Source organism: Lissotriton helveticus, chromosome 1_1 (assembly GCF_964261635.1).
Source record: "Lissotriton helveticus chromosome 1_1, aLisHel1.1, whole genome shotgun sequence".
Classification (NCBI taxonomy): domain Eukaryota; kingdom Metazoa; phylum Chordata; class Amphibia; order Caudata; family Salamandridae; genus Lissotriton; species Lissotriton helveticus.
In genome coordinates, this window is record NC_136057.1 from 2,091,581,839 (window position 1) to 2,091,609,261 (window position 27,423).

The 27,423-nt window shown below is 42.2% G+C and overlaps 1 protein-coding gene across 1 annotated transcript in view; it reads left to right on the plus strand.

Moving 5' to 3' along the window:
* The window catches only part of LOC144756196 (vitellogenin-A2-like), a 73,764-nt gene extending 47,034 nt beyond the window's left edge, over nt 1-26,730 (plus strand). Inside the window, exons 30-34 of the mRNA XM_078645805.1 lie at nt 876-1,062; nt 19,860-19,948; nt 22,984-23,081; nt 23,175-23,356; nt 26,466-26,730. Of these exons, the coding sequence (XP_078501931.1) occupies nt 876-1,062; nt 19,860-19,948; nt 22,984-23,081; nt 23,175-23,339 (539 nt within the window). The 3' untranslated portion in view covers nt 23,340-23,356; nt 26,466-26,730. The remainder of the gene's footprint in view (nt 1-875; nt 1,063-19,859; nt 19,949-22,983; nt 23,082-23,174; nt 23,357-26,465) is intronic.
* The last annotated feature ends 693 nt before the right edge of the window (nt 26,731-27,423 follow it).

Below are 27,423 nucleotides of genomic sequence, written 5' to 3' on the forward strand. Positions count from 1 at the left end.
AAACACCTGTGATAACTTTTTAGATATACATTCCTTTGCTCTCAGATGTCAGTTTTATTTTAAGGCCACACTTGCTGCTTGTCTGAAAATTTAATCATATCAAAACATGCCACACATTTATGTAAAAAGAAATTAAAATATAACATTTGCGAACTGTAATACTTTAACTCCTAATAACAATAATTAGCTCATAGAATATTATAAAGTAACTGAGCACAAGTCCCAAAAAAAACTGGTGCTATGTCTGGTACTTTGAAAGTGAATATTTAAAAATACAGGTTTCTAAACTTTTGAACGCTCAAATATCAGGCACCCCAATAATACTTACTCATACCATGGTTTATGCATGAGCTTTGAAATTGGCAATACATATAGAATTTTAACAGGCATGTTCTAATCCATACAACCATGATTTTGTAAACGGCATGATAAATGAGTGTGCATGAAGAAGAAAATGTGCACTCATTTACCTGAAGTGTACATGAATAAAATCTAGTTCGTACGATTGGGCACATGGTGTTGATGATAGGACCAACTATTTAAACATTGTACCAGTTAGTAGTAGCAACCGCTACCCTTGGCTTTCCCTTTGGTAACCCTAATCTCAGGCATTATGAGGTCAAATGCAGGAGTATTACATAGGCTAATTTTTGCCATTTCCATTCCTAGTATTTTCTCATCAGCAAATAGGATATTGTTGAGGAGCTAAGTCTGATAAAGGGGTTTATCAGAAACATCAAACTTAAAAAACGTTTCTGTCACTTCCAGTACCCATTGCATCACTGTTAATCAATGTCCTGTTTTTAGAGTTTCTGTGTTCCCTACTGTAAGGTGCCAAAATATAATTCTTTGAATTTTTGTATAATATTTCTTAGGTCGCTGCACAGTTTCCAAAGATACAATCACTACCTTCAATGATGTCGCTTTTAACTACTCGATGCCCGGAAGCTGCTACCATGTCCTGGCCCAAGACTGTAGCCCTGATCTGAACTTCCTGGTGATGGTGAAGAAAGTAGAAGAGTCTTTAGAACAAAAGGCCATTAATGTCAAACTTGGCAGCTAGTGAGTATTTTCATTCTTACAAGCTGAATGGTCGAAAGTGTGTATATGTGGTGGTACCTTTAGATGTTCAACTCTAAAAGTCAGTAGAAATATGTTACTTGTGTGTTTTATTCTGTTTCATAATCGTCTAATGATATTTATGATTAAACAGATTACAGAGGTGGTTGACTCAATGGTTGCCAACACGTTGTATGCTGTAATTTTACATAGATTATTGTGTTTGAGCTATTCAGACATCAGTATTTTCTTTAGACAGTTTGATGGCCTCTGTGGTCTAAGATAATGCATTTAATCTAGCACTGAAATGAATGTGTTTCCTTCATTAAAATGGCAGATCTCATTTGGCACCACATGGTGCATTTGTTCAGCAATCTCATAAGCAAGATAGCTAGTGCAACTAAGGTCACATAGGTATCACTCTGGTGAAATGTGCAGTGACATAAGTGCATTCATTAAGGTTGGATGCCAGAATATCACAGAAAGGATTCTCATTCTGCAAAAATGTTGTGCCTTAAATATTTATAACCAAATCCCAGTTCCTCATCCTTGAACCATTAATATATATATATATTATCAAGGAACACACTTGTAGATTATGTTTAGTAAATCAATACTTCATTTTAAATACTTACCGTCACAATATTTTGTTAGTTCATATGTTGTCCATGATATGCATACAGCATTCATAGAAATGACACCACACAACTCCCTTCTTCAGTGGCATAGATGTGTCTATATACTGCAAGCTCAAATAATTCAAATATCTTCATGAACAGAAGACTCTTACTTTTGTAGCAAGTATTATAGATGAGAATGTCAAAAAATAAACCTGCATAATATACTACAAATAATACTGAACTTTGATCAGTAACTAAAAACAAAAATAACAGAATTGTTATCGTAGGGAAAATAATGGCTGCATTCAGTTATAAGTCTTGTGAACAACTGTCAGTTACACATTTTTTACACTATTTTTCAGTTTGAGGATAGAAGAGCTGAGCATGTGACCTGAAGGTATGCAAACCAGCATTTCTCCCAATCAGTGTAAAACAAAAGTCAACTGACTGGTGTTGCAGGGGGAATATTACTCATTTACCTACCCTGAATGAAAGCCATGGGTCATTTGTGGCACTCCAGTGGAGTTAACACCTGGGAGTTAGCACATTCCTAACTAAAAGCCCAACTAATACACTTTTGTGTGTGCTCCTATTTTTTCGGAATCGCTCCCTATGATGCAGTGCTAAATCTTTTGGTGCTGATGTACACAACAAAAATATCTTCCATACTGAAAATAGCTGACAAACTAAGCAGATATTACGGGATTAAAATTCTATGCAAAAATTGTGTTGTAATATGTATGAGAGTACCTGGACAAGAGTATTCTTCAGGTGCTCCTCTTGGGATCCAGTCACCTTGCTACTATACTTCATACTCAAGGCACTGGTAATTCCAGAAATTGGACGAGGTGGGCTCACTCACGTAATGTGACATGCTTCATCATAGGCCACCTCTAACAGTAGGTACTATTACCTGGGTATTACAGGGAGAGAGGTAGGTCCCGTCTTCACAGCCTTTTAGTCCCTCACTTCAATGAAGTATAGGGTCTCAAAAGTAAGCTCTGAGGAATCCCCGAGACCTATATAGGCTGTTAGAGGGCAGAAATATGTCAGCATCTTGGAGGTATGCAAGGGACAGTATACCCACTGATGTACTCTGTGCATAATCTTATGGTATATTTTTAATCAAACCTAGGGTACCACCTTAATAAAGGACACTTTGTGGTCTAACCTAAGGTATTTTTAATTACACCAACTGGAACTAAGAATATGAACTAGACATAAAATAATTTCTAAGAACTCTCTCATGACAGCCTTAACTTGAGGTTGAGTCCTCCCTGGTAGTATCATTTCACCAGACCTATGATAAAGCATGTCACTTTACGTGAGTGAGCCCACCTTGTCCAATTTTGGGATTTGCCTGTGCCTTAGGTAGGAATTATATTAGCAGGATGACAGGATCGCAAGAGGAACACCTGTAGAATACTCTTTTCCAAGTGCCCTCATACAGCTTACAATGCCATTTTTCTGTTTTGAGTTTACGGAGAAGGCAGGCTTGTGGTCTTTTTCAGCCTTGTTTTCTTCACTTGAGTACCTGATTCAAATTGCATGGTCAGTTGTGTTATGTTGATTTTAGTTGAACAGGACACATGCACAAAATTATTTCTTGGCACTGATTACTGATCAACGGCGCATGCAGAACGCTGAGTGAAAAATTCCTGTTTAGAATACCAGGTCTTCAATTCACATCAAAATATTGGATACTGCTCCAATACTGAGGGGCATATGATTCAAAACCCTTGAAGGACAGAAAGAAAAACAGTGACCTCTGCTTCTGGTTTTATACAGTTTAGGCAAAAAGAACAATTGATGGACCGAATGCAGAACAATGTCATACATTCACCCCAGTATAGAGATCTGGGCCTAAATCCATCTTTTTTTTTTGCTCACCATGCCATTCCAGTTTGAACCCAGCCATAAGCAAATCCGTCTTGACCCTGTGCCCAGTGGGAATAATCCAGACTGAACTGCTAGGCCAGGTCCTCCCTGGACTGGAACCAAGCATCCTGGACCGGTTTCGGGGTTTCACCCCTCATCAGCCACAATAGCTTGACTTCAGTGGCATGGAGAGCACAGGAGCCACGTTGGGCATACCAGTTCCTCTTGGGGTGACAAATGCAAAACGTTTAGAGACACTGGGCTGTTATCTGAGGAAGAGTGTTGCTTGCGGACAGGGCAATATTTTGCCACTCACTGAGCTGCAAATGTAGGAGAATCGCTATAAAACGATTTAAAAGTGATGCAGAGTTTCTTAAAGTGGATCCTTTGGCTAATGAAAAGCCAGGGCAGCCTTTAAAGTAGATGGTGGGTGGATGCCAATCTGCAAGTTCTCAAAATCAGACTTCCAGCTGCCTTTTGCACCACTTGCAGTCTTTTCAATTAGTAAGTGGGTAGGCAAAGATAAAGCAAATTAACATAACTGAATCTGGAGTCAATTATTGTTGCTATTGATTATTTTTTTCTAATCTCTGTCAAATAATGAAGTAATTTCCAGAAGATTCTTAAATGAAAGTAATTCAACTGAACAGAGTTAATGAGCTATCAGTTTGTATTCCAAGACTTTCTATTACTGGAAAAGGAGTGAAGTGAATAGATTTCCCACTTCAAGTGACAATAAGATTATAGCAACAGCTCAGATGTTTCATCAATAACCAAGACCTCCGTTTTTGCAGCCTATGTTTCCCATCCACTGCTAAATAAAAAAACATGATATTAAAAGGCCTGTAGGAAGAGGAGCTATTTCCTAAGCTTAGAGTAATTTGTAAGTAGCCTGCATACATATATATTTTCAAGCCCATTCTGTTTAAAGCCTTTTCAAGAGGAGCAAAGCCTATATTGAACTTGTGAGGGGACAACGCTGATCCCTGTGGTGCCCCATTCTTGATTTGGAGCTTACTAGCAGTGACCTTTGCCGGCCTTACTGTTTAATGTTGCCTATTAAGAAAAAACTGGAACCAATTAAACTCACTCCCCTCCAAGCCTTCTCTGGTATACGACTGATTAGCGTAATATTAGGCGATACAGGGTTAGGAGAAGGGTGAACTACAAGCCCAAGCAGAGACTGCAGCAGGGGATCCACTGTGTTGTTAATCATGCCTGGAGGTGCAGCTCTTAGCCCAGCAGGGCTCCAACTGTGCAGGAGCGATACAGCATGAGGAGAGGGGCAGACTATGAGCCCCAGCAGAGACTGCGGCAGAGGAGCTGGTTGTGTTGTTTTTCGCACCAGGAGGCGCAGCACTTAACCCAGCAGGGCTCCCGCTGTTTGGGAGCCAATACAGCATGAGGAAAGGGGCGGACTACAAGCCCCAGTAGAGAATGCAGCAGGGGAGCCACCCAAGTTGTTTTTCACACCAGGAGATGCAACACTGAACCCAGCAGGGATCCCACTGCGTGGGACGTACCTGGACGCGTGCCCGGATAAAGAGCGGGCCAAGAGTGGACCCGTCTGCATCTGTCCGCGGCCGTTCAAGGCCATGCCGGGCCCCTTCTTAGTTTGCCATCTGGGAACTGGTGAGAACCATCTTTCATTTTTGCTATGACAAAGCAGAGACCTGAGGGACATCTGAGGTGGCTCAAGTAAGCCGCTGGGTGTCGCTTGACTCCCATGTTGGAGAGAGTAGTGGGCATTGTCTCAAATGAAATTGAACTCACAGAGTGATGATTGTCTCTTGATTACGTGATATCCTCTCATATTAATGGGATCATCAACACCACTAATAGCTTCAGTAGCAACTCTATATTATTCAGTCAAAAATAGTGCAGCTAGATGTTCTGTTACCTGAAAATACCATGAAAAACATATCCGTTAAGCAAGGAAGGTATGTTTATTGTGCAGTTAATTAAAACCATTAGAAAAAAAATATATATATGAGCATCGTTTATAAGCAATAAAACATTAGTTTAAAATAGGCTTATGACCTCAATTAAAAAGCGCACATTAAGATCACGGACCGGATCCCCTCCCCCAACCTTGATGACCCGTAGTGTTGTTTCTTCATTTTTATCGGTTGAGGTAAACAGCAGTTCGTGAGGCCGTGATCAGTACATGTTTGTAGTGCGTAGTCCCGTCTCAACATTCATTGGATTATACAAGGGTAAATAACCTTTTGATATTTTTCTTTGGAGCTTGTATGTGCAAAAAAAATGCTTAAAATTGTATGCTTAAAAACAAAGTTACAGATGTGAGCGCAAAGGATTGACAGGTCGTCGCCATCTCTGTTCCAGGACAGCTTCATCGATGATCCGATGATAACTGTTTTAATCGAAGATCTGCTGCAGTTAAACATTTTATCAAGTAGCAACTTAATTGAATGTCATCGCTTGGGAAGCTTGCAAGCACTGCTTGTCGGCATGTCTGTATTTGGTTTTTGTTAAAAATGGGTCTAAGAAGTGTCCGGCGTTTCCGCATCAGCTCAGGGCAGATGGTAATGATGTGGACTATGTCCTCCTCTCCTTCCCCTCACAGGCGGCATGTTGCTGGCTTAGGCGGGCGCAGCCAAGGTGGCAGATGGTATGCTGTTGGTAATACTCCTAACCTAAATTTCAAAAACTTCTCTTTGGTGGCTTTAGAGAAGTTGGCGAGTAGATAAGCTTGAGGAGTCGCTTTACTGTAAGATTGAATAGTGAGCCAGCCATGTGAACGCTCCGTCAAAGCTGCTTTGTCTTGTAAAATGGACTCTTTTTTAACAATGTTGTTCACAATTTTTTTGAAGTTTGCCATAGTCCCGGACATTGCCCAGAGTTGCCGTAACCCCAGCTGATCAAGTGCAGTGTCCAGAAAGTGTCTGGCTGTGCAGGTTTCCGTGGTTTCTACTTCTCTCCACAAGTAGAAGTTTAGTGTTTCTGGCTGCCCCTTTTTGATCTTGAACCAGGTTTTAACAAAAGCTCCTTTTCTAGCTAGCTCCTGTGTTTGTATCCCAAATTCGAGCCGCATTTGCGCAGGAGATGTATATCCAGGCAACCCATATATTATTCTCAGTGCTCTGACGATGATGCCATTCAATGTTTCCGGGTCCCTCCCTCTCATAGCTTCGCTTCCATATGTGATTGATGGAATAAGTTTGGCCTGTATCACCTTGATCAGAGGGAGAAAGCTTGGCCCAGTGGTTGTATTTTTCAAGTTTCTTAGTGCCAGGTGCCAGTTATACTTTGACTTTGTTTTCCGTTGGTTTACACACATGACTTTTGTTTTAACTCGGTTGATGCTTAGTCTATTGATGTCTGAGTATTGAAGTGTAGTATTCAGCAGGCGTTGTAGTCCTATGGGTGTCCTGCTGATGAGTACTAAGTCATCTGCATATAGAATGTTAGATAGCTGATGACCTCCTAGCTTCGGGGCGTGCGCATTAATTCTATTGAGTTGGACTGAAAGCTCGGCCATAAATAGATTAAAGAGTGTCGGGGCAAGTACGCACCCTTATTTTAGTCCTGAAGTTGTATTGATCTTTTTTAATAGGTGGTCTCCTGCCCCCAGCTTTTCTTGTACCCAGGTGTTACTTTGCAAAAGGATTAGTTGTCTCAGGAGTAATGGTGGCATACCTAACGTATTAGCTTGTGCCACATAATATTTCTGTTTTTATGATCAAATGCTGAACTGTAATCAATGAAACAGATGTATAAAGGCTGTTTGCTTACAAGTGCGGTATCAATCATTAGTGAGAGTGCGGAGATGTAAGTAGCAGTGCCCATGTCTCTACAGAAACCAGTTTGATTATACAGTATTGCTTTGATTTCTTTGGCCCATGTTGTTAATTCTTGTAGAAGAACCCCGGCATGATATTTGGCCTCATTGTCCAGAAGAGCTACCAGCCGATTGCTCTTTGGGTCACTCCTGTTGCCTTTTTTGTAAATGGGTGAGATTATTTAGCCCCTCCACTATGCTGGTATTAATGATGTCCGTAGGATTTAATCAAAGATCGGTTTTAGGACTATGGACCAAAATTCAGGATCTTGTTTGAACAGTATAGGTGGGATCCCATTTGGGCCAGGAGCTCTCTCTCGCCTACCCTTCAAAATTCTCTTATAGACTTGTTTTTTTGTGAAAAGGAGGTTCTGACCGTGTTCTTTATTGAGGTGTCGCTGGTGCAGGTGGGTTTCCATGCTGGGCGCGGGGTTATTTAAGCCAATTTCGGAAGTCTGTTTTTTGTTAAAATGGGATTCTAAGTACTTATCCAAGCTTCTTCAGTGACATTGGAGCTGATGTGCTGACCTTGCGGGTTAGATAGAGCATTAATCTTTTTCCAAAACTGTGCGCTGTTGTTGCTTTTAATATCGTACAGGAATGTAGCCCAAAGAGATTCCTCTGCTTCCTTTTTATCTTGCCATATAAGTTTTTTGCGGGTATCTTTCAACTGCCGCAATTCTTCCAGTGCTGAGTGATCGTTCTTCAGCCTCCGCAGAGTGTTGTTTATCCGAACTTTTAGCTGTTCTAGTTTAACGTTGTTCCGTAAGATGGGGATGACCATAGGTTTTGATGGAACTTTATTCTCCTACTTCGAGAATGCCCCTTTAAATCTCTGTAGCTATTACGTAGGGCGTTTGTGAATTCCTCCCAGCCTGCAATTATGTCGGAGTTGGCTGCTTTCCCTTTTTCCCAGAGTTGTTTTGCTGAAGATAGGAGTCCCTCGGGATCATTGGTTCTACATTTTACTCTTCTTTCGTTGTTGGTATAATCTGAGCAGATTGTGTTTGCTACGGGCAGTTTATATAACGATTGATCTTCTATCGTGATTTCTTGGGGTAAGTGGTCGCTGAAATCTATACTTCCAATGCAGCAGTTTTTTACTCTTGTGAACATATAGCGAGAGCAGAATGTATAGTCAATTGTGCACCTTGTTGATGCATTGCTAAAAGTTGCTGTTTGTGGACGATCACCAGGAAATCTGCCGTTTAGTGCTCGTGAGCCCAATTGTTCTAAAAGCGACAACAGATTTCTCGAGGTGTTTGTGAGTCTTCCATCTGTGCTGATGTCTTGGGACATTTCCTCCCATGCAAATGAATCGTCTTCTGAGTTGATGTCAACAACTCGTTTCCTCAGCATGTTTAGGTTGAAGTCCCCTGTGATTATCCAGTTATTTGTTTTCTCCTCTGTTATAATTTTCACCAGCTCCTCCTTTAATTGTTGACTACCTTTGTTTTTGTGACATGGGTGCAGATAGAGGTTCACCAGTATTATATGTTCTTTTCTTATCCTCCCCTGTAAAGTAATTCGGATTACTTGTATCTCGTTTGGTGGCGCTAGGTTGTATGGTTAAGGTTCTTTTGCGTAGATACTACTTATAGAACTGTATGTAGCTAAACCTCCCTTTTTGTGTCCGATTTTAGAGTTTCTAATTGCCGGTAGGTAACGCATGTTGAAGCCGTGCAGTGCCGTCGGTGCTTCACTTCATGTTTCTTGGAATGAAATTATATCAAATTTTTGCAGGTAAGATTGCATTTCTGGGTCCGAGGTCTTATCTCCCAGCCCATTGATATTCCAGTAGCAGATTTTCAATGAATTTTTGAGTGGGAGTGCATACTTCTGAGAATGTCACGGTCTTTCAGTTTTGATGTTTATTGTCCTGGTAATCGTGGTCCACTCCGGTGTTGCTCTGCTTCTGTCTGCATGAGCCCTAGGTGCAATGTGTTCTCTACTACCCCTGTGCTCTGTGCTGTTGCTACGCGCCCCTCGCAGTACTGAGAATAATCGTGGGCTCAGTTGTCCAGAGCCGGGTTTTTCTTCCCGGTGCTTAGGTTCAGCCACAAGGGGTCAGGATACCTTGGTTTTTCAAGTGGCCAAAGTTTGATGCCCCAATCGTTGAACCTGTTTTATTCTTTTAGGAATCCCTCAGCTAGGTCTGGTGTAGCCCAGACTGTTTTCGTTGACTCTGCGCATGGATGATCAGGCAATTCTTTGAACTCAACTGATTTCAGGTCAGTGGTTTTTATGTTCTTTAAATCGTTGATGGACCTTAGCAAGCGCAAAATGTTGCCTCTGTTTAATATGTCGACCCGTCCCTTTGATATATACTCTGGGTAGAACATAATTGTAGTTGTTGTACCGGACTGCCCTGTTTGTGAGTCCTGAGTGTTCTCTATCGCTATTGAGACCTCTGCTAAGAGTGATGCCCTCCGCACTGGTATAGTCAGACCGAGAAACTGGCGTTGCTTGCTGCGGCTTTCTCCGTGCTTGACGCTGATGTTTTAGTTGTCTCTCCCTCCCTGCAAGTACTTCTTTGTGAGGCTGCTTTTTCCCCTACTGGCTCCTGCGGTTCAGTGGTTGATGATGTTGTAGTTATCAATGGTTCCCCTATCGTACTCCTGTTCTTGGTCCTTAGGTTTTGTGCCAGACCATCAGTAATTGAGTCATTGGCAATTGAATGCACAGTGATTTCCAGTGCTTTATACTGGGTTGGGCTCTTTTCCTCTTCTCGACCTGAGACCGCGTTTGCTTCTTCCCTACAAGGATAGATCAATTGATCCTCTGTTAGTTCGACCCCGGGACTGTATGTTTCTTCCTTACTCTGTGGCAGTTCCTGAATGGATTTTTGGTTCCGCCCCTTCCTCCTTTGTTTTCTCTGCTGTTTAGACGATAACTGTGCACCGTCTGTCAGTTCCTGATTTTCCGGGGATTTGCTGGGTTGAATGATCTTGCTCATCAGGGTTGCTGTTGTTCCTTCGGCTAGTGCACCGTTATTTAACCCTGATATCAGAAATTCCCCCTCCTCAGGAGCCTGCCTCCTGTCCGCTGTCTGGGCCGCAATTGCAGTTAGCTTAACCTGGGCCTTAGGGCCCTGGGCTTTTCTTAGCTTTGTTGTTTGCTGACTACTAATGCTGGTGTGGGCCACACCAGGCACTGTTTGTGCTGGCACAGCTTTCCTAATATCGGCAAGGAGGTTGTCCAGTGCTGATGGTAATGTTGCTAGCTTGTCCACAATTGTTATACAGGTGCAGCTAGCCTGTACAAATTTTGTCTCTGACTGAGCCCTCTTGATCAGATTGTTGAGGTCTGCCAACGTGTTGTCTATGCCAGCGACATAAATGGAGAGCGTGTTGAGGACTGACAGCTGAAGGTCCATCTTGTCTGAATGGTACTGCAGTGCATTCACAGACGTTTGCATTGTTTGCAATAAAGTGCACCAGACAGCGTCTTTGCTTTGTCTTTTAGCTTTTTCATTATTGAATATTGGAGAACTGTTATTTCTTATTTCTGGCTTGCCTTCAGAGGCAGTGGGATAAGACGCGACCAATTCCTCCCATCCTTCAGGAGTTAGATATGATGACTCAGGTTCAGTTCTGTGAGACTTTACAGATCCTACTGCTGCTTGATTCGTGTTACGTACAGATTGAGCTTGTTGAGCTGCGACAGAGAGAGAGGTGAGACCATGTTGAGTGTTAGGTTTTTCCTGGCCATCTTGTGCTGACGATGAATCCCCGATGTTGGTATTTTTTGGTATATTGAAGGATTCTTCACTGTATCCTGTGCTCGTGTTAGCCATGCTCATGTTTACTCTGCACGTCTCCTTGTGCTTACGTGACCCCAGTCTTTCCGGTGAGTCCAGCTCCAAGGTGCCCAAGGTTAGGCGGTTTTCGTTGCGGTTATCCTCCGTGTTGGCAATTAATAGCGTGTCCAGTCGCTGTAGGGGACCATGAGAAGCTATGCTGAGCTCCTGTTCTCCGTGAGTTTCCGCATCTCCTTCTTGTACCTGTGGGGACATTTTGTCTAAGGGTCAATCCTTGATGTGCTTGTCAGAGGTGCAGTTATAGTTATGGGAGGTGCAGTTATTAGTAATTTCCCCCTTTTTTTCCTCCGTACCTTCCTCTCCGCCCTCTGCTGTTGGTGCTCTGTAGCTGGCTGCCTGTCCGGGCGTGTTTTGCTTGTGCTCATTGTCTATTGCAATGATTATAGGGAAAGAAGTCTCCAGTTGAGTCAGTGTCCCGGGTGATCGTTTTTCTCTGAACCCTGGGGTTTTGTCTTCTTTGTTATGGCTGGTGCTACTTCTCCCTCTTCAGGGCTCACGTTTCCGCTACCATAGCTTTTGCCGGTGACTGCTGAGCTTCTGCAGTCTGGCCCCAACTGCTGCCATTGCTGCCGTTGCTGCTGCCATTGCTGGTGTTCTACCAGCTGATGTTCCGTTTGATTTGCATGTAGGGGTTGGAGTGGCTCGAGGAGATTAGTTACTTTGCTGCTGTTTATACATAGTGCCGGCCCGGCATCATTTAGGAATGAAAACTTTGTGTAGATTTTGGGTTGGTAACATGACTTTGGTCAGGATTGGATCGCTGCATGTACCGCTTGCTTTCCCGCTTGACAGGGATTCGGAGTTGGTAAGGAGCGGAGAAATTAAATTGAAGACTTTGCCTTTTATCCTCGCGTCGGCTTCGGCACCTCCCTTATTTAATGTCTGCTTGGCTGCTCTCCTTGTCCTTTTGGCAGGGTTTGCTGATGCATGCTGCCTTCTTTCTGGACCGCATTATTGCATGCAAAATGCTGAGAGTTATAAGCTATTAGATTGAGGAAGCTGTCTTGGTTGTCTGTTAGCTGTCTATTGTGGCCACAATTCCTGGTGTTAAGTTTTTTTATACTGGTGACAAGCCTCTCACTTCCTGCTCACTTCCTGCTCCTGCTTGCTCTTTCTCTCTTAAGCCTCTCTGGGTGCTCCTCGCTGCTGTGCCAAACAGGGAGGAGGAGAAGAGCGCAGCTGGAGCAACTTTTCCCTGCTTCCCTCCTGCTGGTTGGCAGGTTGGCAGACTGCCTTCCACCGCTTAAAGAAGTTCTCTGGTTAAACTCAAGGCTCCCACTGCTGCAACTGACTCCCACTGCTTTGGCAGACCCCACCCCTTGCTTGACTCCTGGATAGAATCTAGTTTTCAGATCGCTTGCAGGAGATGCTGGAGATGCTGGGGGGTGCCGGGGTGTCTTTCATGATGCCTTTTGGGGTCTTGGCATGGTGATATCGGTATTATCGGTATTATCCCAGCTGTAGGGTGGCTGTGGAGTGGGTGGAATGTCTGAGCGATGTACGCCACGGGGGGAGTTGCAGGCTTGCAAACGTCACGCCGCACACGGCAGCAACGGCGACAGGCAGGACGACCAGGGACCAGAGGTTAGGAGCCGTTGCAGATGCACAGCCTCTGCAGATCCACAGCCTCTCACGCCAAATCGCCCCCCAGTCCTGAACCTCAGCCTCAACCCCAGCTGACCCCAGCTGACAAGGACTAACCAAAGAGCTGTCCATGAGCCTCACCTCACGCTACTGCTGCTGGTGCTAGCGATGATCTTGATCAGCTGTCTCCTTTTCTTCATTCGCTGATCCTTGCTGCACCTTGTGGCCGACCCTTGCAGCTCCTTGCAGCCCCTTGCTGCTCCTTACGGCTCCCTACGACTGGGCAGGGCAGGGCTAGGCTTAATTCTCACTGGTGACCATAGCGACCTTGACCCTGTAGCCTCACAGCCACCGCTGCGGTCACAGAGGCAAACAGGGTGCGTTTGAATTCAGCAGGAGGGCAGGCAGGTGGGCGGGCGGACAGGCGGGCAGGCAGAACCTTCGGGCGCTGAGACGGCTGCCGCTAGCCTTTGAGCCCCCTCCGCCGCACTGTCCGTGTAAACGCGCGCTCCTTGCTTGCCTCGCCTGCCTCACTCGCCTCTCACTGTCGCTGTTGTCGGCTTGCACCACAGCCCCTCCGGTGCAGCCTGATCCGCAGCTAGACGCCGACTGCACCACTCTGAAACTCTGTGCTCCAAAGAAAACCAGGACCGGACAACCACTACAGGGATTCAAATGGGCCCTATCCATTAAGAGGAAAAGGACTACTAACAAACAAACAAGCAGGAAGTAAGAGGAAGCAGGCAGCCACCCAGAGTAGCCTCTAGTAGCAACCAACTACTTTTACGGGCCGAACCAGTTCTGCTGGGTGAAGCTTCACAACCTATACAAGGCCTTCTTCAACAAGTCTCACAGCAATTAGATCCACAGCTGCCGCTTAGTAGTAATATAACCAGTAATGCTATTTTAGCACCCCCCCAACAAATGCACCCTTCCTTTTGTGATAATATACCCAAGTGATTAAGTAACATCCTGGATACCAAACTAAAACCTCTACTGGAGAGACTAACTGCACTTGAGAGGAAATATAATCTTACAAACTGTCCCATCCAACTGTGTATTGCTGCGAAAAAATACTGACTGTCAATTTAGTTCAACATTTTTAGCTTCATTACCATCCAGTGACACAGTACCGCACAGACCCCCCAACGCAGTCCAATGTGACTTCATCTCAACAAGGTACTGGAGTCCTATTTCATTGCAAGGCCTACATGGACAAAATCCTCTAGGTGACAGTGGGCCATCCATCGTCAATCCTTTGGGAAAGGACTTTGACACTAACCCAAATCTCTCCACCAGCAGGTCTTATCATATTTTGCCCCCAGGTATAAATAGCACGTCTTGTGCGACAACAACGCAAGCGGCTCGAAGACCCACAAACATCGGCAGCCTCTGGCCAGAGTACCATGCCTGAGGGCTAATCAATGAGAATTGTGGGAAGATCTGAGAAACAAGAGTGTGAATTTGTTAATTAAGCACAGAGGCCTTAGACCTAGTGATATCAATGACCTATTAATGGTGCAGAGGGTGAGCTGGGTAGCACAATCTGAGAAAAGTATCAAGGGGATTGCATTTTGATTAGACTTCGTAGACCAGTAACTGTTGGTAAGCTATTAAGACTTCAGGAAGACAGCCAGAGTCCGGCCACTAATATCTGTTGCCTCCCACTTCTTTTACAAACCTATGATGACAAGCCCCCCTCCCCGTACCCTTTCCCCGTCTTCCACTGGAAAATAGATTTGCTGTATTGGATGGTTTAGATGTTTTTGATTCACTGAAACCTACTACTCCTGATAGGCTTGATCCGGTCATCACTGTGCTACCCCCAGAATCCACATCTCAGAAACATTATAGGCCTGTGGGCAAATTAACTCTCTAATGATAACATTTTAAAGTTATTGTGTTGGAACATAGCAGGAAAACACTCCACATTTACATGACCAGAGTGGCTTTCTTTTATCACTCAGTATGATATCTTGATGTTCCACGAGACCTGGGCAGTAAATGAGGTGCATAACAATAGCTTTATTTCCTTCCACAACCCAGCAACTCCCTCAAGGTCTGGTCACACAATGGGGGTTTGGCGACCTGGGTTAACATCAAGGCAGGGGAAAGTACAAAGGCCTTAAAGGTTGCTAATGCTAATTTCCTAACAATAAGATATAAAAGAAATATATCTAACTAATTGTTACAATAGTGGCTTCACAAGTGTGTCCTAACACCATCTTCATCTCCATATTTGAGCATATTTCTTTCCTTCAGAACGTCATAGCAGATAGTGGGCAAGTGGCAGGCCTATGCATCGGGGGAGATTTTAACGTAAGACTCTGCCCGGCACCTTCCTGCAATCCCCATATAAGAAACCCCTATTTTAATACTATGGAGGGTATTGTTGCTGTTAACAACCTCAATGCAAGAGGACGTGAGCTGGCTACACTCCTGGCTGCTCATGATTTAGTTAATGTCATGGATATTGCCTATATTGGGACTGATATCCCGCCTACTTTTAAAGGGGGAGGCCAGAACTCTACCATTGATTATTGGTACTCTGGTATATGTGGCAATGTGCTACCTTCTAATTATAGTGATCACAGTCCTATTGAAACATTTTTTGTGATAGCCCCCAAGAAAAAGTTAAATAAAGAGCCAGGGGCATGTTACCTTGACCCCTCAAAAGACAGACAAAGACTAAAATGGTGATCTATAGCACCTGAGCGTCTATTTCAGAAAGTCATCACAGAAAACCTTTCCCTGGTACAGTCTTGTCTTACTGAGGATGATACAAATAATCCTTCAGCTGTCGCCTTTGTCCACTTATGTGGCAAAATTAAAAAGGAGCTCATGAATCCCCCAGTAGGCCATGAAGGTTTAACCGGGATTGCTCCCTCGCTAACAGCAATTTACAACGCACACGCAAAGCTGCCCAAAAGAATTCTCAAGCTGTGAAAGAAGCAATATAAGCGGACCATAAATCTTAGGAAAATAGAACTACTGACCCAACAATAGGAATCACTCACTCTAGCTGCAAATAATAGAAACCGTAAACTTTTTGGAGCTACAGTCAAAAATATAAAGCAACCCAACTGCACCTATCCAAAGATTGATTGTAACATCTCCAGTTATTTTATATATTAAAGATCATCAATCTTTTTTCACTACTACTACTCATAATGTTTCTAAAATTCAGAGTTTTACCCACCTGCTTCGCTGTATGCTGATGATGCTGTGTTAATGGCCCGTACCCCAAAATCCCTCTCTCTTCTTGTGAGTGGCTTTCTCAAATTCATGGCATCATTAGACCTCCATACGAATTTTAGAAAGTCTTTTATTATGCCCTGCAGCCCCAAGACATATAATACACCATCCCTGAAAGTAGGTGATTATAGCCTACTTAGCACAATCACTTTCTCCAATTTAGGAATGACCTTCAGTGAGAGAGCTTCTTGGAAAAAGCACATAGCAAATAGTGGGAAAAAGCTCTCTAGAGCAATAGGCTCTGTAACTAGTCTACCTCGCCCTATGAAAGGGAATGCTCTAGTCCCCATAACTCAGATCTATCAGTTGCAGTGCCTTCAGACTGCCATCTATTAGGGCCGAAGTTTGGGAAACTGTCACCAAATCTAAGTAGGAGAATATAGATTTTATAGGAAGATCTTTGGAGCACCGATCTCTAGCTCTAACTTTGATTGCCATAGAGAATTAGGCATTCCCTAAATTAAGGACTATATTTGTGTTCGCCCGTTGCTTTTTTGGCATGCAATCTGTCAAAACACAGAGTGAGCCCTCACAAAAGGTATTATAAAAGACTGCCTTGCATGCGATAAAGGTGGAAAAATTCGCTGGTTACAGTACATTGAATCCTGCCAGTATAAGATAGGTTATATCCAGCTATTTGAAACCCCAGAGAGTCCCTTTAGCATCAATGAAAAACAATTGCAGGCATGCTGGTTCAAACTTGTCGAGGCAGAGAAATTGAGGAGGGAATCTGAAAAATCCAGAGTTACAGCCTACCAGAGTAGAAACCAGGAATGTTTTACTCCAAAGTTATCTGACCAGCCCCATGAACCATTGGGAACGCAGTTTGCTATTCCGCTTCAGGGAAGGTTCAATAAAATATTTGTTAAACTTCCCACCAGGCTTCCAAGCTAATTTAGATTTCTATCCTTGTCCATGTAATGTGAATTATGGTCAATGCATGCTATACTAAAAGGGGCTTATTTATGAGCCCTTCGTCACGTTTGCACCACTGGTGCATCACTTTTTGTGACGCACCAGCAGTGTACGAAATGCGCCTTGTTGCTCCATGTTTACAAAGAGACGCATTTAGGTAGATGCATCACTTTGTAAACCCCTGCGCTACATTATACCTGTGCCAGGTATAATGTATGCAGGGTGGGTGTTCCCATGCAAGAAAGCGTCGTAGAAGTGATGCAGTGAAATCTACTAGATTTCTCTGTGCCACTTCTTGGACGCAAATGCGTCAAAATCTTACTACTGCCTCACAGCAGGCGTAAGACTGACGCAAGCCCTTTCCCATGGGGCTTGCCCATGTGAGAGGACACATTGCTGGAGTGCGTCACTTTTGTGACACACTCCAGCAATGCGTCACTTTTGCGCCATACAGATACGGTAAACATCGTTTACAACGATGTTTTCACAACGCGGTACCTTTACACCGCGGCTGTGACAACGCAAGTCGTTACCACGACTTGCGCTGGAGGGCGCTCAAGGTCTAAAAATAGTTAATTTACTATCCTAACACCTTCCCTAGGGTCCACGGGGACTGGTGTTAGAATAGTAAATTAAACTATTCGAAATCCGCGCCCCCCCAACGCAAGTCGTGGTAACGACTTGCGTTGTCACGGCCGCGTTGTAAAGGTATGCGTTGTGACGGTACGCGTTGTACCGTCATATATCCTACAGATACGTCACAAATACTGACGTATCTGTAACTCCTTGCGACATGATGCGTCATACACTAAATATGACGCATCAATCAGGTCGCAAGGAAGGCGCACTGAGAAGTGACGCATCGCTGCTTTCACGCAGCAAATTGCGATTCTCTAAATGCATGTGCAAAATAGGGAATCACAATTTTAGCAACTCGTTATTTTGGGAGTAGGTATTTGCCTTTCTACATTGCACATAGCTGAATTGCGAATTTCAGCGTTTGTGATTGCAGTTTGGCTTGTATTCTGGCCTGAAGAAGATAAGTTATCAGAAATGAATTCTAGGTTGGAGAGGCAGAGAAAAACCCTTTGTCAATTTCAAGGCCAAAGTTTGCAATGTTTTCCACGAATGCGAGTTAAGTTGCTTGGAGAAAGCTTGTGCTGGAATCATGCAAGAGTGTTTTTAGAAGTGTCAGAGGGCTCCATAGCAATAAAAAATGTGTCTTTCTGCTTATTGAAAGAGTCACTAATTACATAAAAAAATCAATTTAGTCTGACAAAAAAAAGATGTTTTTGTGTGCAGCAGGCCATTCATAAACTCTTCTTTAACATGATCATTGAATGATCCCCACCATGTGCGCTTTGACTTTGGCCTGTGCTAAATCATGGGAGTACTAAGGAGCAGAAACTAATTTAGAAGTCAAAGGGGCATGGTTACTTAGGGCCAGATGCATCAAATGGTTTTTCCCATTCTGGGTCTATGGGAAAATGTGTTCATGCATATGGCCCCAAATGCCTTCATTAACCACTTTGAGAAAAGCGGACATTGAGACTCAGCTGATTTCAGTTTTTTAAAATTAGTCTCACTAAAGGACTTGGCAATAGCAGTTAATATTGCTCTATTCATGAGGATGGATCCAAATAGAACACAAAGTCCATTTTTTCTTGGATAAAAAAACAGATTGTAATCAAATGGTGGCTTTACTGGAAGAGGGAGGAAAGAACGGAGGGTTTACCTAATGAGAATTAAAAGATTAGACATGTTCTAAAGCATGTCTTATCACGTGCGGTACGTACATTGAATGTATTAGATTATTTGTGTACATTCATTAAAACATTTCTTTTGGCTCTCATCCGACCTTTCTGTAACATTAGTGCTCTGTATTGGGTTATTACTTCAGAGGTGATACAACACCAGAAAAAATATAATCAGCTTGTCTCTACTGGGAACATTTTCACATTTTATATTAGCATGTTCATTTGCCATTTAAAACACCATTCCTGTCAATTACTAAAGCTACTTTGTACAATGTTTTTATCCAGTAATATTTGTTTCGTGGAACATAATGTCAAGGGGCTTGGTTCAGTGGGCAGCAAAGGTCTATTTAACATTTTATCTGCAGTACGTGTTTTGTTGGTCTGTTTGTAATGATTTGCTATCAAGCTAGACTCCAAGAGTAGTTATCCACTTCCCTAAATGTACGTTTCGATTAGTGATAAATGTTGACCGTAATGCTGCCAGTGAGCTGCGAACTGATTGGTCTGCCTCCAGAAATTCACAATCTTGTAATAGAAGCATCCACATTCTAAATCTGACCATGTAAACACTAATAGTGCGACAGAATATTTATGAAAGGAGGGATCTATAGCATATGTATCAAGCAGCATGGGTTTCTTCAGTAATTAAAAGCATAATAAAACACTGACACATGCTTACTGACCAAGACCAGTCCTATCCTAAAACGCAACTGATGTCAAATTAAGAGTAATGAGATAACAATAAAATTGCAGGCTATAAGATGGAAGGTGGTACGTCAAGCAACCCAGTCTGCTGCCTACCCCCTGCCAGAGAACAGGAATGTGGTATGGGTGGTGGGTAAAGTCCACTGTCTGGGTGGAAAATGAGCTGCACGTCTCTCGGGTGTCGAATCAGTTGGTACAATGTTCTTTTTTGTGAACGTGCACCAGGCAGACATATGGGATTCCTTGCTTTGACGGAAGTATATGCCACTACTTGACCAAGTTAGTGTTTATGCAGTGACCACATGTATAGTTTTACAGAAAAGGCCTTCATTAATTGCAAAGTACAAACCAAACAAACAGAGCAAATTGTTATAAGCACTGAGCCACTCACTTACCATAACAAAGCATGTGCTTTTGCAGTAAAAGATATAAAAACATACATAAAATCTGTTCTTCTTCTTCAGCGATATTGACATGTATCCATCTGCTGACTCCTTGAAGCTGACCATAAATGGCATTGAAGTCAACCAGCTGCCATATGAATCACATTCTGGTAGGTGACAGAGTTGTATTGGATGCATCAATAATCAAACAATCAATTCCATCACAACTGTAAGGAGGACTCATTTAATTGTCAGTGGCAGGGGTCTACCAAGTTACATCTGATAAGTTGGTATGACTCATTTGCTTCTATTATGAGATGAAGATAGCAGTTGATGTTGATATATCATCAATCTCAGCATCAGAGTATAATGCTCAGGTAAAACTATTTATTTAACCTCATGTAGTATTCTATTGTCCTTCTATGTCTAAATGCATTCAGATTATGTTCTGTCCCCTTCTCTTCCTTTCGCCTGCTCTCCCTGTCCTTTCATTTGACGCTGCTCTCTCCCCTTGCTTGTCACCTGTTCTCTCTATGACCTCAAATCGTATACAATTGTCAAAACAATTGCACTCTAGATCTGTAAAACACGTAAAAAGTGTAATATTTGTGGTGCAGATTACATTGGTTGTTGGTCCTACAATGAGTAGAGTCTGTACATTCCTATCTTTGTCCTTGACCGATTCACAAGGACCATCTTTAGAAAGTGAGGAATCTACTCCTATGTTTAAAGCAGATATTCTACTGGTTGGGTTTGCCTAACCAATTTCAGGCACAATCATGTGAATCCATGGCAGTCATGCTATTCCAAGAGCACCCCTACTCCAAAACTGTACTAGTTCGAGTTTGAACAACCCATAAATGTACAGGATTAAACATAAGCAAATGCGTATTTGCATATTTAATATTTTTCTCTGGAAGTAGGTTGTTTTCCTGTTCGTAGAAGCCCCTAGTCCTACCCCTTATGCTTACATCAAATATTGGAGTGTTCCTTGTGCTCTCTTACGCTGACAAGGTACCTACTCATTCCTGTGGTGGGAGTAGTGTTATATATCTTTCCAGGGTGGGAAGCTAGATAAAAACGTGTATCCAAAATAAAAAAAAATGCACACAACACCCAGGTGTCCCAAAGTAACTATAGGGCATATTAACAAGAACTGTGATAAAATTATCGCAACTTTAGCGGCAGGAAACTGCCGATAAAGCGGCGATAATGGGCTTGATAATATGCCCTTGTGAATTCCCATAGCAGCCCAGGTTAACACCATAACCTGGGCTGCTATGGGAACTCACAAGGGCATATTATCAAGCCCATTATCGCCGTTTTAGCGGCAGTTTCCTGCCGCTAAAGCAGCGATAAAATTATCGCCGTTCTTGATAATATGCCCCATGTTTATTGATAATTAAATAAAGCGCTAGTTACACATCTGAACTGCATTCATTTCCGTCGTTTCTAGAAACATTGAAAAATCCTAAATTGTTTTGATCACTTAAAGATAATTCTTGCACTTTAAAGATTTTCAGTGCGGACTTTATGCAGTAAAACTGGTTGTTCTACAACAGAGAGCCTGATCTTAAAATCTGTATTTGAATTTCCTCGAGGATACATAGATACCACCTTCTGCCTTCATGACATGTGAATAATGTTTCCTGAAAATGTTGTAGATTTGCTGAATTGTGATAAAGAAGTATCACCAGCAGTGACATCAAATACACAAGTGGTATGGTACCAGAATATTATGTTTTGAGTACTGACATGCAAAAATAAGGTGGCTAGAATACTAACTACTAGAATATATTGAAGGTAAAAAAGCATAGGTATGCATAGATTTACAATATTTAACTCCACAAGTAGTACCACAACAGACAAAAGGAACTCTACTCTTACCATTATATACCTGCTTACACAATATTTTGGACACAATATTTGTACAATTCAATATTTTTGTTGTCGATATTCTGACACACAAGCACAAATGTAATCTGCCCTTTATTATTGAGTCAGACTGTGACCACTCAATTAGATGGGACGCTCAAGCAGTCAGTGGTGCTCCGTGCACTTTAATAGTTTAACAGAAAAGGTGAGTAAGTAAGGTTCTGACAGGGGTTGTTCTTAAACAGGAATAATAAATCCAATCTTAGCGGTGTCAGTTTCCTCACTCTACACTGGGGTGGTGTCTTTTCTCTTAACGTCATGGTCAGGTGTTTCCTGCTTCTTCCCGTCCCATTAGAAGAAGGTGGTTGACATATTTCCCTCAAAAGAAACAAATATAAGAGAAGGTCAGATGTCTGTGTCTCTGTCTAATGTACACTCTAACCTTCACCGTCACCCAGGGTGCTCTTGTGCTTCTGTCAGTGTGGCATGCTCAGTACACCAGTAAACCAGTGAATGACACAACCTTATTTGTGCCCGTCCCTCCACCTACCCAACATAAAGAAGTTTAGGAAGGGTACTTGCCTTCAGCCACGACCCTCCAGGGTCATGGCCAAGGGAGTCGCACTGTCCTTTACTCCTCCAGGACGGCTTGACTGGCTGGCAGTGCCTTACGGCGTTAATTCTCTGGCTTACACCGTTCCTTCCACTACGCGCTGCTAGTCGGCTCCCTGGGGTCACTAGGTCCCTCTTCTGGTGTTGGCGTCCCTTCCCTAGACTTTCCGCTTGATGCCGGTTCCTCGTGTCCTCCTTGTCTTCCATTTTCTTCCCGTCTTTTTGCTCTCTCTCCTCCAGTCTTCGGTCATTTTTGGGCTTCGTCCGCGTCACGTCCCCTGGGAATGCTAGAGCGCTGGGCTCACTCGACTGACGCCACACTTCTGCCGCCATGTTGGAAATCCCATCCGGGGATGGCGCAGGATTACACAGACCTAACATGGAATTGAAATGCCTTTACGGGTAGTCTGCAAAGTGCGATGATTAGGCCTGTAATTATTAGGACAACTTTCTCTAGAGGCTACATAAGCCTTGCAAAATAATTAAAGGACCCCCTCATGCATAGTAATTGTGTTTATTAGCCAGTTTGTTGAATTCTAAATAGATGTTTCAAATTAAAACTATATGTACAACTCCTATTCATTACCAGATAAATCTCTATATTTTTTTGATCCATCGCAAGCACTTTTTTTAATCTGTGTTGCATGTGTTCTACAATATATTATGTAGTTCTTTGTTCTTTTGAAAATCAACCACAATACACTTCTTTTGATTCCAGAACCTCATTTGAGGATTGAAAAGGAGACTGACGGGCTGATCCTGCTTGCACCTGACTTTGGCATTGAGAAGCTTCACTATAATGGAGTCACATGCCAGGTATTGTGGTGCAATCCATGACTGCATGGTTGCCAATATTGACAAGATTACATATATTTATATCAGAGGTCTTTTTCCGTCTTTATCATAAAGGTTAGACCAGCTTTGTGGATGAAGGGCAAGACATGTGGAGTTTGTGGCCATCATGATGATGAGCGGGAACAGGAATATCAGATGCCAGATGGATTTGTTGCTAAAGATGAGGAGAGTTTTGTCCAATCTTGGATTACAGAAGAATCATGTTCTGTTCGGCAGTGATAAAAGGTTCAGAACTGGTGAGTTGACAAAACTGGTTCATTGGAGGAGTGCAATAACTCTAGCAGAATGACCATTATTTTATTGTAGCCAATTCTAGCACATATAAAGGCAAAGGGACCCATCTGTCCATTAACACATCTCCTCTCTCAAGTAGTTTTCCCACATTTAGTTTCCAGGTATCTTCCAAGTCACTACTAACCCCTTCCATGCTCATGACAAGCTCAGCTCGTCATGGCATATACCTCTCAGGTGCTCATGACGAGCTGAGCTCCTAATGACCACACCCGTTTTCATTGCTGTCCAGCACAGCAGGGGAAACTCTTAAGCAGCGATGTGGCTAAATATTATACCTTGGTATGTTAGCACATTTGGGGCCCGATGTAGGTAATCTCGATTTACCTACTCTTAAATACCAAATCATACCGATTCGGTATTTAAGAGTAGGTAAATAGGATGTAGGTAATTTCTATTTTTAAATTACCGAATCGGTAAAATTCGGTAATTACCGAATCTGTATTTACTGATTCGGTAATTGCCATTGAATCCTATGGGCCTTGAGGCCCATAGGAATCAATGCCATTTACCGAATCGGTAAATACCGATTCGGTAAAATTACCGAATTTGGAAGGGGGACAGGGTGTCACTTTGACACCCTGTTGCACCCCTCAATTGTGCATTGGTGCACATGTTGCTGACATACATGCCCTTAGGGCATGTATGTCTGCACCATGGGACAAATTTTAAAGCAAAAAATTTTTTTGGAAGGGTTTTCATTATTTACCACCAACTTCTAGTTGGTGGTAAATAACGAATTCTTAAACCCTTGTAGCACTGATTACAGTGCTACCTACATGTTAAATTACAGATTCGGTAATTTTACCGATTCGGTATTTTACAGAATCGGTAAAATTACCGATTCTGTAATTTAACATTTAACAATATACAAATACCGGTCGGAAACGGCCGAAAATCTGTATTTTCGGCCGTTTCCGACCGAAAATCGGTATTTTCGGCCGTTTCCGACCGGTATTTGCCTACCTACATCGGGCCCTTGATGATGCCTCCATTATCAAACAGTATCTAGAATGTCAAATTGTGAACATGATTTGTTTAATGGTAGCTTTTTAATACTATTGCAGTTTTTCTGCTAATGCCTATACTCACGTAAGGCCCGATTCACAGAATGAACTTAAGACTCAAGCCTAAACTTACTACTATTTTGGTATTTACAGAATGAACGTACTACTTTTGGTATTCACAGAAGTTAGGATTTTGTCCTAAGTTTGTCTTAAGACAGACTTAAGACAAAATCCTAACTTCTGTGAATACCAAAAGTAGTAAGTGCATTCTGTGAATAACAAAATAGTAGTAAGTTTAGGATTGAGTCTTAAGTTTATTCTGTGAATCGGGCCCACTATGCACAACAGTTACAACACATACACACAGACGTACACTCACAGACACATAATTATCCACATCTTCTGTATGCTAAAAGGATGAAATATGGCACTAAAAGGGGTTCCGAAAAATGTCACGTTTAAAAACTATTGGATGGTAATGATTGTGAAGTAAAAATCATTTAACAGTCATAAATCCTCTGATTCAACATTTGCCACATGGGATTCCGAATGGATACCAGTTGAGTATCTGGAAGGATTGTGCTGAGGATGTCCCTTCCAATACCAATTTGGCAATATAAGTATCAATATTTGTAACCAAATCGGGATTGGACTCATTGAAATTTTGCCGACCCCTACATTCATGTGGTAACCATCTACAAAAATGAAGTGGTCACATTCGGACCTCTACCCATGTGAATGTAAAAAATCAAACAAAATTAAACTTGTCTTTATGGGAAACATGTGTATAAAAAATATATATATATATAAGACAATCACAAACAAGGTGTTATGCTGACCCCAGCAGGCGCATCATCCAGGTGATGGCCTCCCATTAGAATGGTCATAATTTGCACCCTACCAGATGAATAATAATAAGGGATGGTGAATGTTATCCACTCTCGGTCTGAATTTTCCAACTAGAACTATAGATCAGTTTAGTTTAGTACTTACTGGATGCAGAATTACTGATTGCAACGGTGACCTGTATTTTGCAATAGGTAAACAAAATATATGGCCCTATGATTTCTTATCACCTTTGGTTTTCTCTCTGAACTTTGTTACATCACCTTGCCTGCCCTTCACTGTGCCCGTTTAAGGGGCGATCCTCCCTATAGAAATCAATCACACCCAATGTGACAAAGAACCGATTATGCTACTACACAGAGAAGCAAGTGACACTAAATGGTTGTCTTTGGGATTTGTCTCAGAGGTGTACCTTGAGTCCCCCCTTAGTGACGTTATATTAGTTAGGCCCGGGTGATCCTAGGGAGGTATTTGCGTCAAGGGAAAGGGGCTCTCTGGGTGATATCCTGTATGACAGATTAATTGAATTATGCCCTCTGGACGTTACCTATTGAATTAGTCACTTACATATTTTTCTGCTTGTCATTCACCTATCCTGCAATTGAGTGTACAGAAGGGGGGAATGCAATTGAAGTTCTGGTCTTCTTTGGTTTATACTTCAATAAAAGTTGTGCTATTGAAAAATATAATCTTGCAAATGTAGCCTTTATTGACTATAAAATGCTTATTTATGATTTAGCTTTAAACTATTTTTAAAAAGAATTTTCAATAATGGAGACCTACACCAAAGATGTAATACCACATTTACAATACAACTTCTCTTGTAATACAACACTTTCCCCCCATACAAATTTTACAAGGTGAAACCTAGTGTAAATTGTGTGAGGAAAATGGTTTAGCTGCAGCTTGTTGCGGGGGAACATAGCAAGGGTAGATAATATGTCATCCGATAAAAATTAGTAAGTCCCCAAAAAATGAGATATGTGTAATGACACCCTTGGTAATGTCTTAGCAGATTATACCAATAAACTGGGAGTTTACTGCTAAAAAAACAACATATACTCATATATGTTCCACCACTAACAACAAATGTATCTGCATTCGTTTGTGCATTTATTTAGGCCTCTTACAGTAAACACTGTAAGGGTCACAAAATCAACCTGGCTGTTCCATGTTGACAACCCTCACTCTTTTTGTACAGATTCGACTTTGAACCCTGCTGATAGTCTGAAGTGGGAAAGTAGAGAAGATTTTAGTGACACAACATAATGCTGATCTGGAGAACTACAAAGCACTCCGCAGAACAACCACCCAGGAGGAGAATTCCGCATCAATCTTTCACCAGTGTGTCAATTTGAATGATTCAAAATTTAAATCGATCCATGATTTGCCATTCCAACTATAAAATGTCAAATTCCATGTAAATATATTATTTCCAAATAAACAATGCATTCATTCAAAAATAAGTACAGGAGTCACTGTTTCATTTCAGTTAGTATCAGCATTGGTTGAATTATTTTGCAGTGGCACTGGAGCTAGGGGTGCAGCACCTGATGCAGCACCAAAAGGAAGGTCAGCAGAATAATAGAATATGAAGAGGGCACTTCAAAATGGTGTATTTGTCGTGCCAGAATGTAATCTATGTTCAAATACATACGGTCAAATGCCAAGCACCCTTTCCTTTTGCTGATAATTCATTTATGAAAACATATCTGTTTTTGTCTCTTTTTGGCTGAGTAGGACCTTAATTCTGTAAACTGAATCCTAGTAATGCCTGACTGAAAATCAGGAGACTGAAAAATACCGTTCTAAAATTGTTCTAAAACACACAAATGTTTGTCACCTTTAAACTTTGCAAAATATGAGACCTACAAATGAGTAATTTCCTGTGTTTAAGTGGTAGGTACCCTACATTTTTAGAAGCTTAAACACAAACCACATACAATAGTTGTGCATTGTGATATGTATACAAGCCTACATTTTAAAAAGCTCCTTCTCAGTTAAGATTGTCACAACTGAAGATCCATAGCAGAATGGATCTAGGTGCATATTTAAAAGCCCAAATCGCCACCGTAGCATCACCTTTTTTGAAGCTCCGGTGGAATAGCACCATTTCCCATTATTTACAAGGTGGCACTAAGCCACTTAACATGGCTTAA